Genomic DNA, 12,768 nt, shown 5'->3' with positions numbered 1-12,768 from the left:
TCATTGGGTCTGTTGGCTGCCTCGCACCAGCCAAAAGCAAAAATGGGGCATAGCCTGGTAAGATGGGAAAGTTTAGGAAGTAGCCTGGGAGATGCAGGAGTCCATTTAATCCCGATGTGGGGGTGAGCTCTTGCTTTCCTCTGTAGGCCAATGCTTTATTAGCAAATCCATAGCAAAAGCACTAGAGACAGGAAAGAGCCCTGTGAAGCATGGCAGGGTTCGTCAGTGCGGGGGGCAGGTGACTGCCAGTACACTCACAAGAGGGCCGTGATAATGAAGATTGAATCCCAGTCTTGAACTGAAAATCCCAGGGAAGTAGTGAAGAGGACAGAGCCCAAGTGTGACGTGCTGTCAGAAATGCATGCTGCCAAATGGCATGGCCGCTGTCCTGAAGCACTAAAGAGCTTTCGAGAAGTTACCCCTTTCATACTGAACCGGAGAGAAGTATCTGCAGTCTGGACGTTAGAGGCTCTTGACTCATCAAAATCCAAAATGAGACTGATGCCATCTTTCCAGCAGGAGATGGGAAGGGGAGGTGTTTCTCCTAAGTATCCAAAACACGGAAGCGTTGGGATGACTACAGCAGCAACAGGTTGTCTTTCGATCTGAGAGCATATGCCTTCTGTGAAACGGTGAGATTTTCTTGGTTGGCAAAAAGCTGAGCTTTCTCAGGAGTTTGTCTGAACCAGCTGTTGCTTTGAATGAAGTCCAGGGAAAGTTGGGAAACAGCTCTTCTCACGTCTGATGTGCAGTTAATGCTGGTAGGTGTCATCACCCTTGGAGCACTCTGTCAACTCCAGTGAGATTCAGCTTCTCGTTGATCCTCAACATGGATACTGAATGTAAGGAGCATGGTAGGGCTGTGAGGAACACGTCACCTTCTCAGGTGGAGTGCAAAGCGCCTTATGGAGAATGAGGACTTGGAGAAAAGATCTTGAAGCTGCAGTGGTGTGAACACGCTGCGGTCAGAAAGATGATATGGGAATGCTGGGTGAAACACATCAGATGGCATGAAGGACTTCTGTAATGTCCTAAGGGTATCTTGTCCCTGTGTGTGACTTAAAGGAGATCATCCAGTCAGTGTCTGAGCTGGGAACCTGCTTGTTCCTGCCCAGGAAAAGCACAGCAGATCTCCTTTGGTAGCTTGCTCTGGAACGTGAAAGGCAGAATTTCTGGTGGTGGCTGAGGGGTAGTTGTGCCACGTAGTGTCTGTGCAGATAAAGGTAGGCAATTGATGTTTTACCATAGCAGGATGAAGTGGTAAGTACGCTACTAAAGAATCTAACAGCTTTCCTCCTAAATTTAGAAGGGCTTGAGGCAGGCAAACTCACTGTATCCAGCAGTTGCATGTGATGAGTTCACAAAGGTAAGTAATGGGGTTGCGAGGCCACTGTTACGATTTCAGTGCCCTGGGACTCTTGTTGATGCTCATGTGCATGGCTGAACGTAAGAGCCAGAGGCAGCTTCTAAATCAGCGGTATTGTCCTCACCTCCAGCAGGGCGAACCTTGTGGCACTTGAGAAGAAGCTCTTTTCTCTGTTATTACAAAGACAGCTCTTGCACTGATGCAGAAAGTGAACTGTACATTAAGTTCAGAATCGTGACAGCCAGGAGCCAACTGTGCCATCTTCTCATTGCTTCCTGCTCTTTGGCAGCCCCCTCCTTTGGGGAGTAACGAGTTGGGAACGCTCTGACCCTTCAAAAAAGTGTGAGCACTAGGTCTGCACAAACACTGCCCCTTAAGAGCATGGTCACGATGGGCTTTAATGAGGCTGCTGGATTTCCTAGTGTGGGTGATCCCTTGGGCAGGTAGCAACAGAAGACCCAACACTATCTTGGGCAGCCATGGGGATACATCTGGTACACATTAGCATTAGGTTCAAGTATGTGTGTTTTACAAGACTCATCCTGTCTTGGGTAAAGCCAGTGAAGAAAAAAGTAGAACAATAAATTTTGCTTTGGGAGTGAGATAAAAGAAAATGAAGCAAAGTCCATGGCCACATCAACTCTATCAGATCAGAACAGCTGAAAAGAGGCTGAACCTTCTTACCCTTTTTCTGTGATGGAGATGGTGATAGTCAACCTTGTGGAGGTCCCACAGAGTGTTGCCTTAGAGGGTCGTGTGAGTAATGGGGGGAGACATGGCGGGATATTGCAACAGTTAACAGGGAAACACTGTGTTTTTCTGTCCCACCTTTCTTCCATGTAGAAAATGGAGCCAGAGTGACTGCCAGGTTCCACTTTGTGCCTCTTGTGTCCTGGTACAACATGGTAGTATAGCACAGCTGGGGACCTTAAAGATCTAATGGTGAGGAGAGCCAGGCAATGGCTACCAAATGCTAGTGCCACCGTCATTACTGTAAGGATGTGAAATCCAGTAGAGAGAAAATACAAGAGAAAGAGGAAGAACATCCTTAACTTTGCACACCAGAAACAGAGTGCTGCTTCTGACCTGGCCTGGAGCTGGGAGATAGCTCCCACAAGATCTCCAGATTGGACTCTCAGCAAAACCACTCGCCTGCTCCCTAATGCTAGGTGACTTTCACTGGGAAAGTTTCCCATGCACGTGAGACCTGCTCTCTGCTCAGGGAAGGGCAGCGCTTCCTGTTTTTCCACAACACTGCTCCCTCCTCCAGTTTCTCGGGCAGGCTGGGAGCTGCTGCCGTGTCTGGTGAAGTCTCTCCTTTGTTTGCTTTGCTGTTTCACCAGACTGACTTTCTTGGTTCCTTTTTTTACCCCCGTGTTTGTTCTGCAAATGCCACGTCACCTGTATGTCCATGGGGCAAGGTGGCGTGAGGAGTGCCGGGAACGCAGGTGCAGGCTGCTTGTCACAGATCCCAGGGAAAAAAAATGGCTGGGTGATGAGTGAGTTGGTTTTGTGGTTACACAGAGGGCAAGGAGCCGTTTCAAGGCATCTTTTCCTTACACACTGCTGCAGAACAGGCATTGTTTGGTCTATGTCCACTTCAACACCTCTATGATTGGTATTACACCTGATAGTGTTTGTGACTAAGCTAAACGAAGTCAGTTTCCTTTGCTGTTGGTGCTCTTGCGTATGGATCTATTGATCTGTAGATAATAACCAATAAGTGCTTCTCTGCAATGTGAGATCTAAAAGCGGATCTAGCCTTAACCGCAACTTTTTGGTTAAGAAGCAACTAAGAGTTGACTTCTTCACCCTTTCAAGGAAGGGTCTTGTGCCTTTAAAAAGAAAACCAAACACGCACACACACACACAAAACCCCAAACGACAAAAGCCAACATCTATATATAATATGCAAACCCTACGGGGAACCGCACAGGCTGACATGATGTCACTGGCTTTCTCTGCCAGCCTTTCACACGCCTCAGAGGCGAAGCTGCTTCACAGCAGAGCTCTGTGGTTTCACATGTGATTGCACGGAGGGGTCACGAGGCTGCCACTGCTCCCCAGCCAGCCTGGCTCTGCGGGAGAGGTCTGCTTGTGCACTAGAAGTGGTTACTTGGATGCAAAACTTCTCCTGTTGCCATGCTTAATGCTGTTGTTTGGGGTTTTTTTAAGTCCTTGCCAGGCAGGGTTGGGGGAAGTCTGCGGAACACAGTATCTATGGGAGAAGAAAAATAGCCCATTTAAATGTCAGTAGCTAAGCCCGATTCCTGTGTGAGAGTGCATGCATATACTTGTGAAGTATGAGTAATGACACACAAGACAGGCTTCAGAAATGAGGCCTCTTATTTAAATATCTCTTCTCTTCCGAATGTCCAGCCCATGGGATGCTTATCCCAAAGGGCAGAGGAAGGACAGTACCTGTATAACTTATCTTCACGCTGCATCTGCTATTTCATTATGCTGAAGAACGTTTGTTTGCTTTGCTTTTAAAACTAAGCCACATTACTTCAAATGCTGTTGCTATGGGCGGGCTGGCAGAGGACAGAAACTCAGTGTGTAAACCTGGAGTACATCTCGGTGCAGCGGGAGTGTCCAGAGGAGCAGGTTAGGCTCCTGATTGCTGGCATGGGAAATTGTGCGAAGTCCCCCTTTTTTGACCGTGGTAAGCTTGCCAGTGTCAGAACAGGACTTCAGTGGCTTTAGGGACTCCTTGTGACTTCTCTGATATCATCTGTTCCAGGATCAGGCTCCTCAGGTGGCCTTTTCCCCTGAACAACAGCGTGCTTTCTGGCCAGGTTGGCAGGTGACAGATGTTTCCCTATCTTGATCTAGCTTATAATTTATATGCTTTTTTTGTTTGGTCATTCTAGCGTGAACAAATGTGTTGCAGTACTCGGATCACCTCAGCCTCCATATAAAGTTCAGCTGACTCCTCCTATCCTAAACAAAATGTGAGAGATTCCAGGGAAGTAGTGGTGACTGGGATGCTAGCTTAGGAGTTCCTATCTGACCAGCCCTGCCAAGCACAGCCAAAGGACAATACTGATGGTGGTATGAGCTATCACAGAAACTCACCCTCAAGAGCGGCAGCCTATACTCCGGATGCTTTCTTATCAGACACTCATGCAGACAGCCTGCAAGGAACAGCACTAATGCCAAAGCTTATCCACTGTCAGGTAAAACTAGCTGCTCTGTGATTAAGCTGTAAAGCATAAACCCACAGAATAGCACTAGCTTCAGAAATGGCTCTAAAAGTCCTGCAATTATCTGGGTGTTGTGCTGCAATAAGTAACATTCGCAAGAGATGTGTGGAGTATAGTATGTCAGCTACTGCCTGTGACAGTTTAGGAGTTAAGGAGTTGCGTTAGTGCACTGTTAATGGTGATGTAAAAGCAGCAACTTGCTGGTGTTTGCCCTTTCGAAATGAATACTGTGTTCAAGTTTACCTGATTGTGCTTCACTGCAGGCAACATGGTGGAGTGGTGTTTACCCCAAGATATTGATTTGGAAGGTGTGGAATTCAAATCCATGGCAAGCGGGTCCCACAAAATCCAGTCGGATTTCATGTGAGTACGTCTGACCTAAATTACTTCTTACTCTTAGGGCTGCATCGACACAACCATCCCTTAATTCAGAACATGCAAGAAAAATTACACCTCTGAAGTTAAGTCAAGTCCTGCATAAATGCGCTGCTAAACTGTATCTCGCTGAGCTGAGATACTCTTCAGATACTCTCAGTATCATACGAAGTACCAGCTAGCTGTGGGGATCTGCTGTACAACAGCTTTGGCTGTGGAGGCCAGCTCGTGAGTGGGGCAGGGCAGCTTTGCAGTGGTGTGCAAAGTTTAATGCATACTGGGCAGATCATACTGCACTGCCACATTATTTGGACTGTCAGCAGGGGCCTAGGGAGAAGGGGAAAGAATGGCAGAACTGAAGTGGGAAGGATTTTATAGGAACTGGAGATAAAGTTTCTTAATTCTGCCAGTGCTTTTGGTTCCTTTAAATGTTGTGATACGTCCTTGCTCACTTTCTTCTTTGATAGCTCCTTCCTTCAGTGGGAAGACATAAGCTTGGAATTTTCTTCAATCCCATGCTTTTACTAACCCAGTGTTGCAATGCAGCAATGTTTTGGAATGAATTGCAGTGTCACAGTTCCTTTTGGTCAGGAATAACAGTCACTTTCTCAAAGGCATGTGAACTGGACATTTGCTCTCAGCTAGAGCATGCTTCAATGTGCTGGCACCCAAAACATGACTAGATAGCTAGACTATACTCCAGACTTGATGCACTGCAGGCTTTTCTTCCTTGGACTGGAACTGTGTTGAATGTTCTGTCTTGTTCTTGGGAAGACTAGGACACCCAACGTCTGTCCTCAGCCCTTCAGATAGCACAGTGGGATTTAAGGGGGTTCCTTAAAGGGGTCAATTAGCTTTCTTTCTTCCTTTTTCCTTTTTTTTTTTTTGTTTTTTTTTAACATTAACCCATTTGTCAAACGTTTGTTTCCAGTTATTTCCGGAAAGGGCTCTGTTTTGGCCTGGCCTGCTTTGCCAACATGCCTGTAGAGAGTGAGTTAGAGCGTGGTGCCCGCATGAAGTCCGTGGGGATTCTGTCCCCTTCCTACACCCTGCTGTATAGGTACATGCACTTCCTGGAGAACCAGGTCAGGTAAGTTCCCTTGGGAACGGGACTGGCCAGGGAGAGGTAAAGTTGCCTCGATGGAGAGCAGTTTTAGGCATGTGTGAGAATTTGACTACAACGCTGAGCTATGATTTCCTTGAACGACTACTTCTCTAGAATTAGCTACTTGTTCACAATGGGAAGGAGACAAGCAACTGATTAGCAGCAGCCTGTTCATTGCTAGCAGGCTAGTCAGATGCATTCCAAACCATACTTACTTTGTTTTGGAAGAGTTGAGAAGACAAGAAGTTTCGCTGTTCTTCTGAAAACCATTTTAGTAAGAGCTCACTAAAGGCTTCTAAATCTGCAGTGGTGATCCTGGATAGCTGCGTGCTGCAGCTGCGTTGAGTGGACCTGGCAGGGGAAATGGTGATGGCTGAAGGAAAACCTGTTCCTACCTAAGCATATTTAAAACAGGATCAGTACTATGCATACATTAGCTCACTGTCTGCTTCAGTCTGGCTGCTCTGAAACCTGGTGTTACTCCTGACTCTTCAGCTGCCCTCCTGGATAAGTCTGTGCAGCTGAGGCACCCAGGGCTTCTTTGCTAGCTGGGTGGCAAGACACTGAATAAGTAGAGACTGGAGACACTACAGATCTCCCCTTTTTTCCTTTTTTTTCCAGACACCAGTTGGAGATGCCAGGGCACTACTCCCATCTAGAGGCATTCTATGATGACAAGAAAGGAGTTCTCCCTGGTAGCAAGGGCACCTCCAACTCTCAGCAACCTGTCCACTGGCTGCCATCCATCCACAGATACATGTACCCAGAGATGAAGGTGAGGCAAGTGCTTGCAGGGATGGCCAGTGTACTCCTGCTCCTTGCTGGTGTCTCATACTTCTTTATGTAAGCAGTGACTCCAGCACTTTGTGGGCTGCTTTAAGATTTTGTTACTTGGACTGTTAAAAGCTGCAGTTCTCTGTCATTGCTGTGTGCTGGTCTTGCTCCCACATTTAGACTTAGCATCTGTGCATGTGTCCCTGTTTCACCTCTGAGCTGTTTTCTTTCCTTTCCCTCCACCTGCAGATCACACACCCTGCTGGCTGTATGTCTCAGTTCATCAAATTCTTCGGTGAGCAGATCCTTGTCCTCTGGAAGTTTGCCCTGCTGCGCAAGCGCATACTGATATTTTCACCACCCCCAGTTGGAGTTGTCTGCTATAGAGGTATGTTTCCAGGGACACCGCAGAGCTCTGATCTAGTAGGCTGAGGCATTGCAGAAATGCCTGTGGGTACTGAGGGGACAGACATCCTGCAGGTGTCCACCGCAACCATTCTCTGTGAAGATACCATTCAGCCTGCATTTGCCCATTTCCTACAAAGTGCTTTACTTCAGGTCTTTTGGGTAAGGACGTACCTGGCACTGTTGAACACAGTTCCTGTCAGCACAGGACAATATTGTGCTGAATGAATTTGTGTGGAATCTAGAACATGGGATTAAGTGTTCAAGGCCAGGTTGGATGGGGCACTGAGCAACCTGGTCTAGTGGAAGGTGTCCCTGCCCATGGCAGGGGGTTGGAACTAGATGATCTTTAAGGTCCCTTTCAACTCAAACCATTCTATGATTCCTATGGGAGAACTGATTATTTCCTATCTAAAACAGGATGTCCCCACTTGAGAAGTTCTGGTGTTCAGAGGTGTTACGTTCTAACAGTTGTTTTCAGAGAAGTGTGTGGGAGAACTGTGTAAGTGGGGTTCAGAATGCCCCTGAGGGAATACTGAAAGCATCTCAGGATGTACTTCTCTTGTCTGCAGTCTACTGCTGCTGTTGCCTTGCCAATGTTTCTCTGCCTGGTCTTGGAGGAACTGTCCCAGAGTCCAAACCATTCTTCTATGTGAATGTGGCAGACATAGAAATGCTGGAGACAGAAGTATCCTATGTGGCCTGTAAGTATGATGGATTAGGTGTGAAGTTTTTAACTTCAGGCTGTAAAGTGTCTTGAGACACCAGACTGTGGAATAAAACTGATGAGAACTTGGATGTGCGTGGAATGACTAACTACGAAAGCAGGAGAGAGCAGTTGGTCTGCTGGGAAAGCAACAAGCTGCTCTGAAAATCATCTCTGATTTTGGCAGGCACAACAGAAAAGATCTTTGAGGAGAAACGGGATCTCTATGATGTCTATGTGGACAACCAGAATGTGAAGACGCATCATGAGCATCTGCAACCACTCCTGAAAATTAATAATGCTGACAAGGAGAAGTACCGGCGGCTCAATGACCAGAGGTAACAATGGACATCTGGGTGGTCCTGATAGGACAGCAGTGTGATGTGGGATAAAGAGGACACTGCTCCTTTGTACTTTGTATTTTCAGAGTCGTGCACTGCTTCAGCTCATCTCTTTGGTTCCATTGTAGCTGACTGGTATGAGAGCCCTTGGGCACTCTGCACACATACAATCACTGCACCAGTGAGCTGATGGAGCAGGCAGAGGGCAGGAATTGAAGCAGAGGTTGTGACTCACCATTCGTTGACCAGTGATCAGTAGCACTACTGAAAACAGCCTGCTTTTGAGTCTAGTGCCGTATAAAGACCACGCTGTTGCCTCAGGCATTGGGGCAAGAGTGTCAGTCTGATTGGTCTCCAAGAAATGGATGTGATGTTTTTAGTTGTACTCCTTGTCATCTCATAATGCTTCAAGGTTCATTGTAGGCATGTGCAATTAATCTGTCTCCTTTATTTCAGGCAGATGTTAATGTATTCTCAGGAAGTGGGTGATGACTGTAACTCCTGTGAAGAGGACCTTTTCATCTTGTGAGTAGCTACCCATAATACTTAGTTGGTCTCCATCAGGCTTAGGGACCCTCTTTCACTGATTTCATGTTGCGCTGGTTTGGCATATTATGAAACATCATGGTTAACATAATGCCATAGTCAGCTCTCTTCCCTGAGGGATCCAAGAACCACCAAACTGACCCTTCCTCTTCAGTTCGTCTTTCTTTCAATTTGAGAAGCCAGATGCAGCTATATAAGTCTCCACTGGAGCCTCTTAAGTGCTGGGAGGGAGAAGGGAATTTTAAAAACACAGTTAGAAATGCAAGAATTCCCTCCCATTTTTTAAAACCTAAGCACAGTAGGACCTTTCATGCCAGAACATTTGGTTCAGGAAAAGAGAATGTGGGAAGCAGGCACTGTACTGTGCTGGGGGAGGTACATTGTGGAGATAAGAGCGCATGTGAAGGATTGGCCCATTGATGTGGCTGGCTTTGTACTTGGCAGACAGAAGAACCAGAACTGCACATAAAGTTTGAGGTATGGAATTAGATGAAAACCACACCTCTACCACCTCTGAAGCCCTTCAGTGCCTGTTGCTATTGTTCACAGTCTGCAGCAGGAGGGAAGTAATGGGATGAAGCTGTGTGAGGGGCTTTCGGGGCAGAGCTCTCATGGTTGAACTGAGCAGATGTAGTCAGAGCTCTTTCTGAACAGCCTTGCACGTTCCTAGGAAACCACTAGGTCAGAAGTATCTCTCACTGCTGTGTTCTGCAGCAGTAATGGAGAATTTATTTACCCAGTGGCTTACTAATGGATGACAACATCGTTTGCATTAGGGGAGCTATAGGTCTGGTGTACCCACTTGGCTACCACGAAGTACACATTAACTGATAACGTTGCCTTGCTTCTCAAGAGTGAAATGCCTACCGTAAATCAGCCCGACAGAAGCACTGCTGTAAATTAGAAGTTACTTCTTTATCTTTGTTTATTCTGGGTCATCCAGAGGGTGGGTGGACAACTACTAGAGTGTGACACTTGAAGAAGGTGGGATCTATGATTAAAGGGGGTTAAATGCAATTCTGGGGCTCTGCTGCCCGTTTGGTAAAGATGCTGTCTTTTTGGGGGTCCAATGCTGTCATCTTAGCAACTTTATCCTATAGGTTTTTCATGGAGCAGAACAACCGCATATTTCAGACGCTGATGGAGGTGTCGGCCAGCCAGGACAAGACACTGACAGCTGACCACGCACGAGGCATGGGCCTGGATCCCCAAGGAGATCGAAGTTTCCTTTTGGACCTGCTGGAAGTATATGGCATCGATGTTATGCTAGTCATTGACAACCCCTGCTGCACTTAAACCAAGGGCAAGAGATGGGGAGCAAAGACCACTTTTTAAAGACTACCAGACATTGCTTAGGAGGATCACTGGAACTCACCACAGCCACAGTTACTAAATAATGTTAAAGGGAGAGTATTTATAATTTTAAAACAAAATGTGATTTTATTTTCTCTCCCTCAACCTCCCAATGAGTACTTGCTCCAGGTTTTTTTTTGTTTGGTCGGTTGGTTTTGTCTTCCTTCCTCTTTCATCTGTGTTTTTTTGTTTTGTTTAGATGGGACCAGTGGCATGTTTGCAGCAATCGTTGCTGTTGCCAGTGATAGCTAGGTTTTGGCCTAGCCTGGATACCTGACGGCTTAAGGCTTCAGGAAAGCACTTTGTCTGATAGGGACCAATGTGAAATGCTGTAACTGAGCTCTCAAGACTTGACTGGAAAACTCTCCTATTATCCCCTCTTCCACCTGGGCACTGAAGAGAGCTTCAGCACAACTCAGTCTCATAAAACATCTGTCCTACCATGTTTATTGGTGGGGACAGTTAAGCCAATGATAAAAACTAGGACTCCTTTAAGCACTCCCCACCCAGCTTCTAGCAGCTGAGTTGGAATAAAGCCACCCTTCCTCATCAGTGGCAGAAGCAAGTTTGGAATAAGGGAGTGCTACAGGACCTTATGACTTTGCTTGCCAGAGTGGCATGGTTTCACTTCCAGCATCTGAGGTGGAATAAACTGGCAAAGACTACACCTACCCATCTCACAGCTGGGGAAGAGCACCGTCTCTACATGATCCCTCCTACCACTTCCTCTGGTCTTCAGCTGCATCACACCTGCTGCTTTGGTTTAAAATCTTCAAACCAGCAAGATGGTCTCCCATTTAACAGGGACCAACATCACTGAGCCACCTTGCAGTCAGTATGTTCTCCAGCCTCAGTTCAGAGGGTGCTAGGCTGGATTGGGTTGACTAAGTATGCTTTAACTAATGGCACTAGCCCTTCCTTTGTAGCAGATGGTACTCGTCACTCCTTTGCTTTAACGTTGTCTGCTGATCCTCTTTCTGTCGAGCAGCCTTCAGCACTGCCTGCAGCTGTCCTTGGCTTTCCGTGTGAGGCAAAATGGCTTCGCAGTTTGCAGGAGTTTCCCTTTGAGTTTGGTGTTCTTAACTGGCACAGCTGCTAGAAGCAATGTCTAACAGCAAGCCTTTTTTTTTTCCTGGGTAGAGAAGCTGTAGAACTAGATGAACAGTGTTTTCTTCTTGTGCTGTGGAAAGAGTAGGATTCAGTTCATGCAGGACCAGTGGTTACCTCCACGAAGGCTATCCCGGTAGAGTAATCCCTTTGCCATATGAAATCCAAGAATGGTACTGTGGGTTCTAGGTGTGACATACTGCTTTGCCCCAAGTCCTTTAGGCAGTAGTAGCATCAGCTTTAAGCTAACTGTTCTTCCTGAACTATGGCTATAGCTAATTAGCTGCTGCTTCTACCATAATAGACTTCAGCACCCTTGGAGGCTTTCAGTGGTTTGTAGGAATGCAAACTGTAGCTGACGTATCCATTTATCCTACCATTTTGTAGGATGAGACAGAGCCTCAAGTGTTAGTCTCACCTACTAATTCTTTTTAAAACAGGTGGAGCAAGTGTTCCCCAAGTAGACCCCCTGTGGCTTGTCTCCCTATGAAAGGAAGGAGGCTGGTATGGCCTGTTTTTTCTTGAAGGCTATCAGCAGCCGAGGGATAGTTTTGCTTGCTGTGGATTCAGAGGTTTTAGTGCTGAGTGGAATTGGGGGCCTCACAAGGCTTATTTGCACAGTTCCTTGGTATGAGCTTCAGCATATTCTGTTCCTGTGGTCTGGCTGTCTCTGAGCAGTCACTCCCCTGACAGCTTTTTCAGGGCTTTGGATGTTTCTGGGTGTCACAGGAGAAAACGTGCTGCTGCTTGTATTGCCAGTTGCTCACAACTGTAATGTCATCACCCTTAGAAGGTTGGGGGGAAATGGGAGAAAGAGTTAAAAACAGAGCTGAGTATCACTTAATGCAAAGACCAGTCTCTTTTCCTTAAGAAAAGGCTTTGGTTCTAAATTGGCACCTCTAGTAAAAAAGTGAGGCACAGTCTCCATGGTTTTTTCTAACCTCCACTTCAGGTGTTACATGCTGTCTGCAGTGAAGATCCCTGAGGAAGTGTAGCTGTCACTTAACTTCCTTCAGATACAAAAAAAGGAACTGAAACTAGTCTCTAGCAATTCTTCCTCTCACTTTCTTGAAGGTTTGCTACATAGTTGAGCTGTGGTCAGCTGTTAATGACTTTCTATTCTCTTTGATGCCAGTCTTCTTTTAACTAACTAGAAACAAACCTTTGTCATTGAAATTTTACAGCCTCTGCAGCTGGAGGCTTTCTAACACCTTGCATTAGAGCATTCTGTTCACAAGCTGTCAGAACATCAGATCTACTAGACAGCACTGCTAAGAGCCCACTGACAGAACCTCCTGAAATTACTATTTGACGTTTATTAAACTTCTGCTTTCCAGAAACTAGGTCTTCAGTTGCCAGCAGGAGTGTGGGTGCAGAAGGATCAAACCAAGCAGGTTATTGTAAAAGTAGCATCCATGCTTCATCCTGGCTGGATGGCTACAGCCTGTTTTGTTCTTCCTTGTAATACTGCTCCTCTACAGTCT

General features: G+C 46.5%; 1 protein-coding gene across 1 annotated transcript; it reads left to right on the top strand.

Annotated features, from left to right (window-relative positions):
* Window positions 1-4,840: 4,840 nt before the first annotated feature.
* On the top strand, window positions 4,841-10,120 carry KIAA1147 (KIAA1147 ortholog). The gene is made up of 8 exons (XM_010015418.1): window positions 4,841-4,935; window positions 5,879-6,037; window positions 6,674-6,827; window positions 7,076-7,214; window positions 7,804-7,935; window positions 8,125-8,275; window positions 8,735-8,803; window positions 9,925-10,120. Exons 1-8 carry the CDS (start codon window positions 4,841-4,843, stop codon window positions 10,118-10,120), a joined length of 1,095 nt encoding a protein of 364 aa, XP_010013720.1.
* Window positions 10,121-12,768: the final 2,648 nt, after the last annotated feature.

This window comes from Nestor notabilis, unplaced genomic scaffold, assembly GCF_000696875.1.
Source record: "Nestor notabilis isolate BGI_N333 unplaced genomic scaffold, ASM69687v1 scaffold10170, whole genome shotgun sequence".
NCBI classification, from domain to species: Eukaryota; Metazoa; Chordata; class Aves; order Psittaciformes; family Psittacidae; genus Nestor; species Nestor notabilis.
The sequence above is the reverse complement of the archived record's forward strand: the minus strand, read 5'-3'. Positions and strand labels throughout refer to the sequence as shown.

Coding starts and splice junctions, on each gene's coding strand:
- KIAA1147 (XM_010015418.1), top strand. CDS start 4,841: ATGGTGGAGTGGTGTTTACCCCAAGATATTGATTTGGAAGGTGTGGAA. Junction 4,936..5,878: donor AAAATCCAGTCGGATTTCAT/GTGAGTACGTCT, acceptor GTTTGTTTCCAG/TTATTTCCGGAAAGGGCTCT. Junction 6,828..7,075: donor ACATGTACCCAGAGATGAAG/GTGAGGCAAGTG, acceptor CTCCACCTGCAG/ATCACACACCCTGCTGGCTG.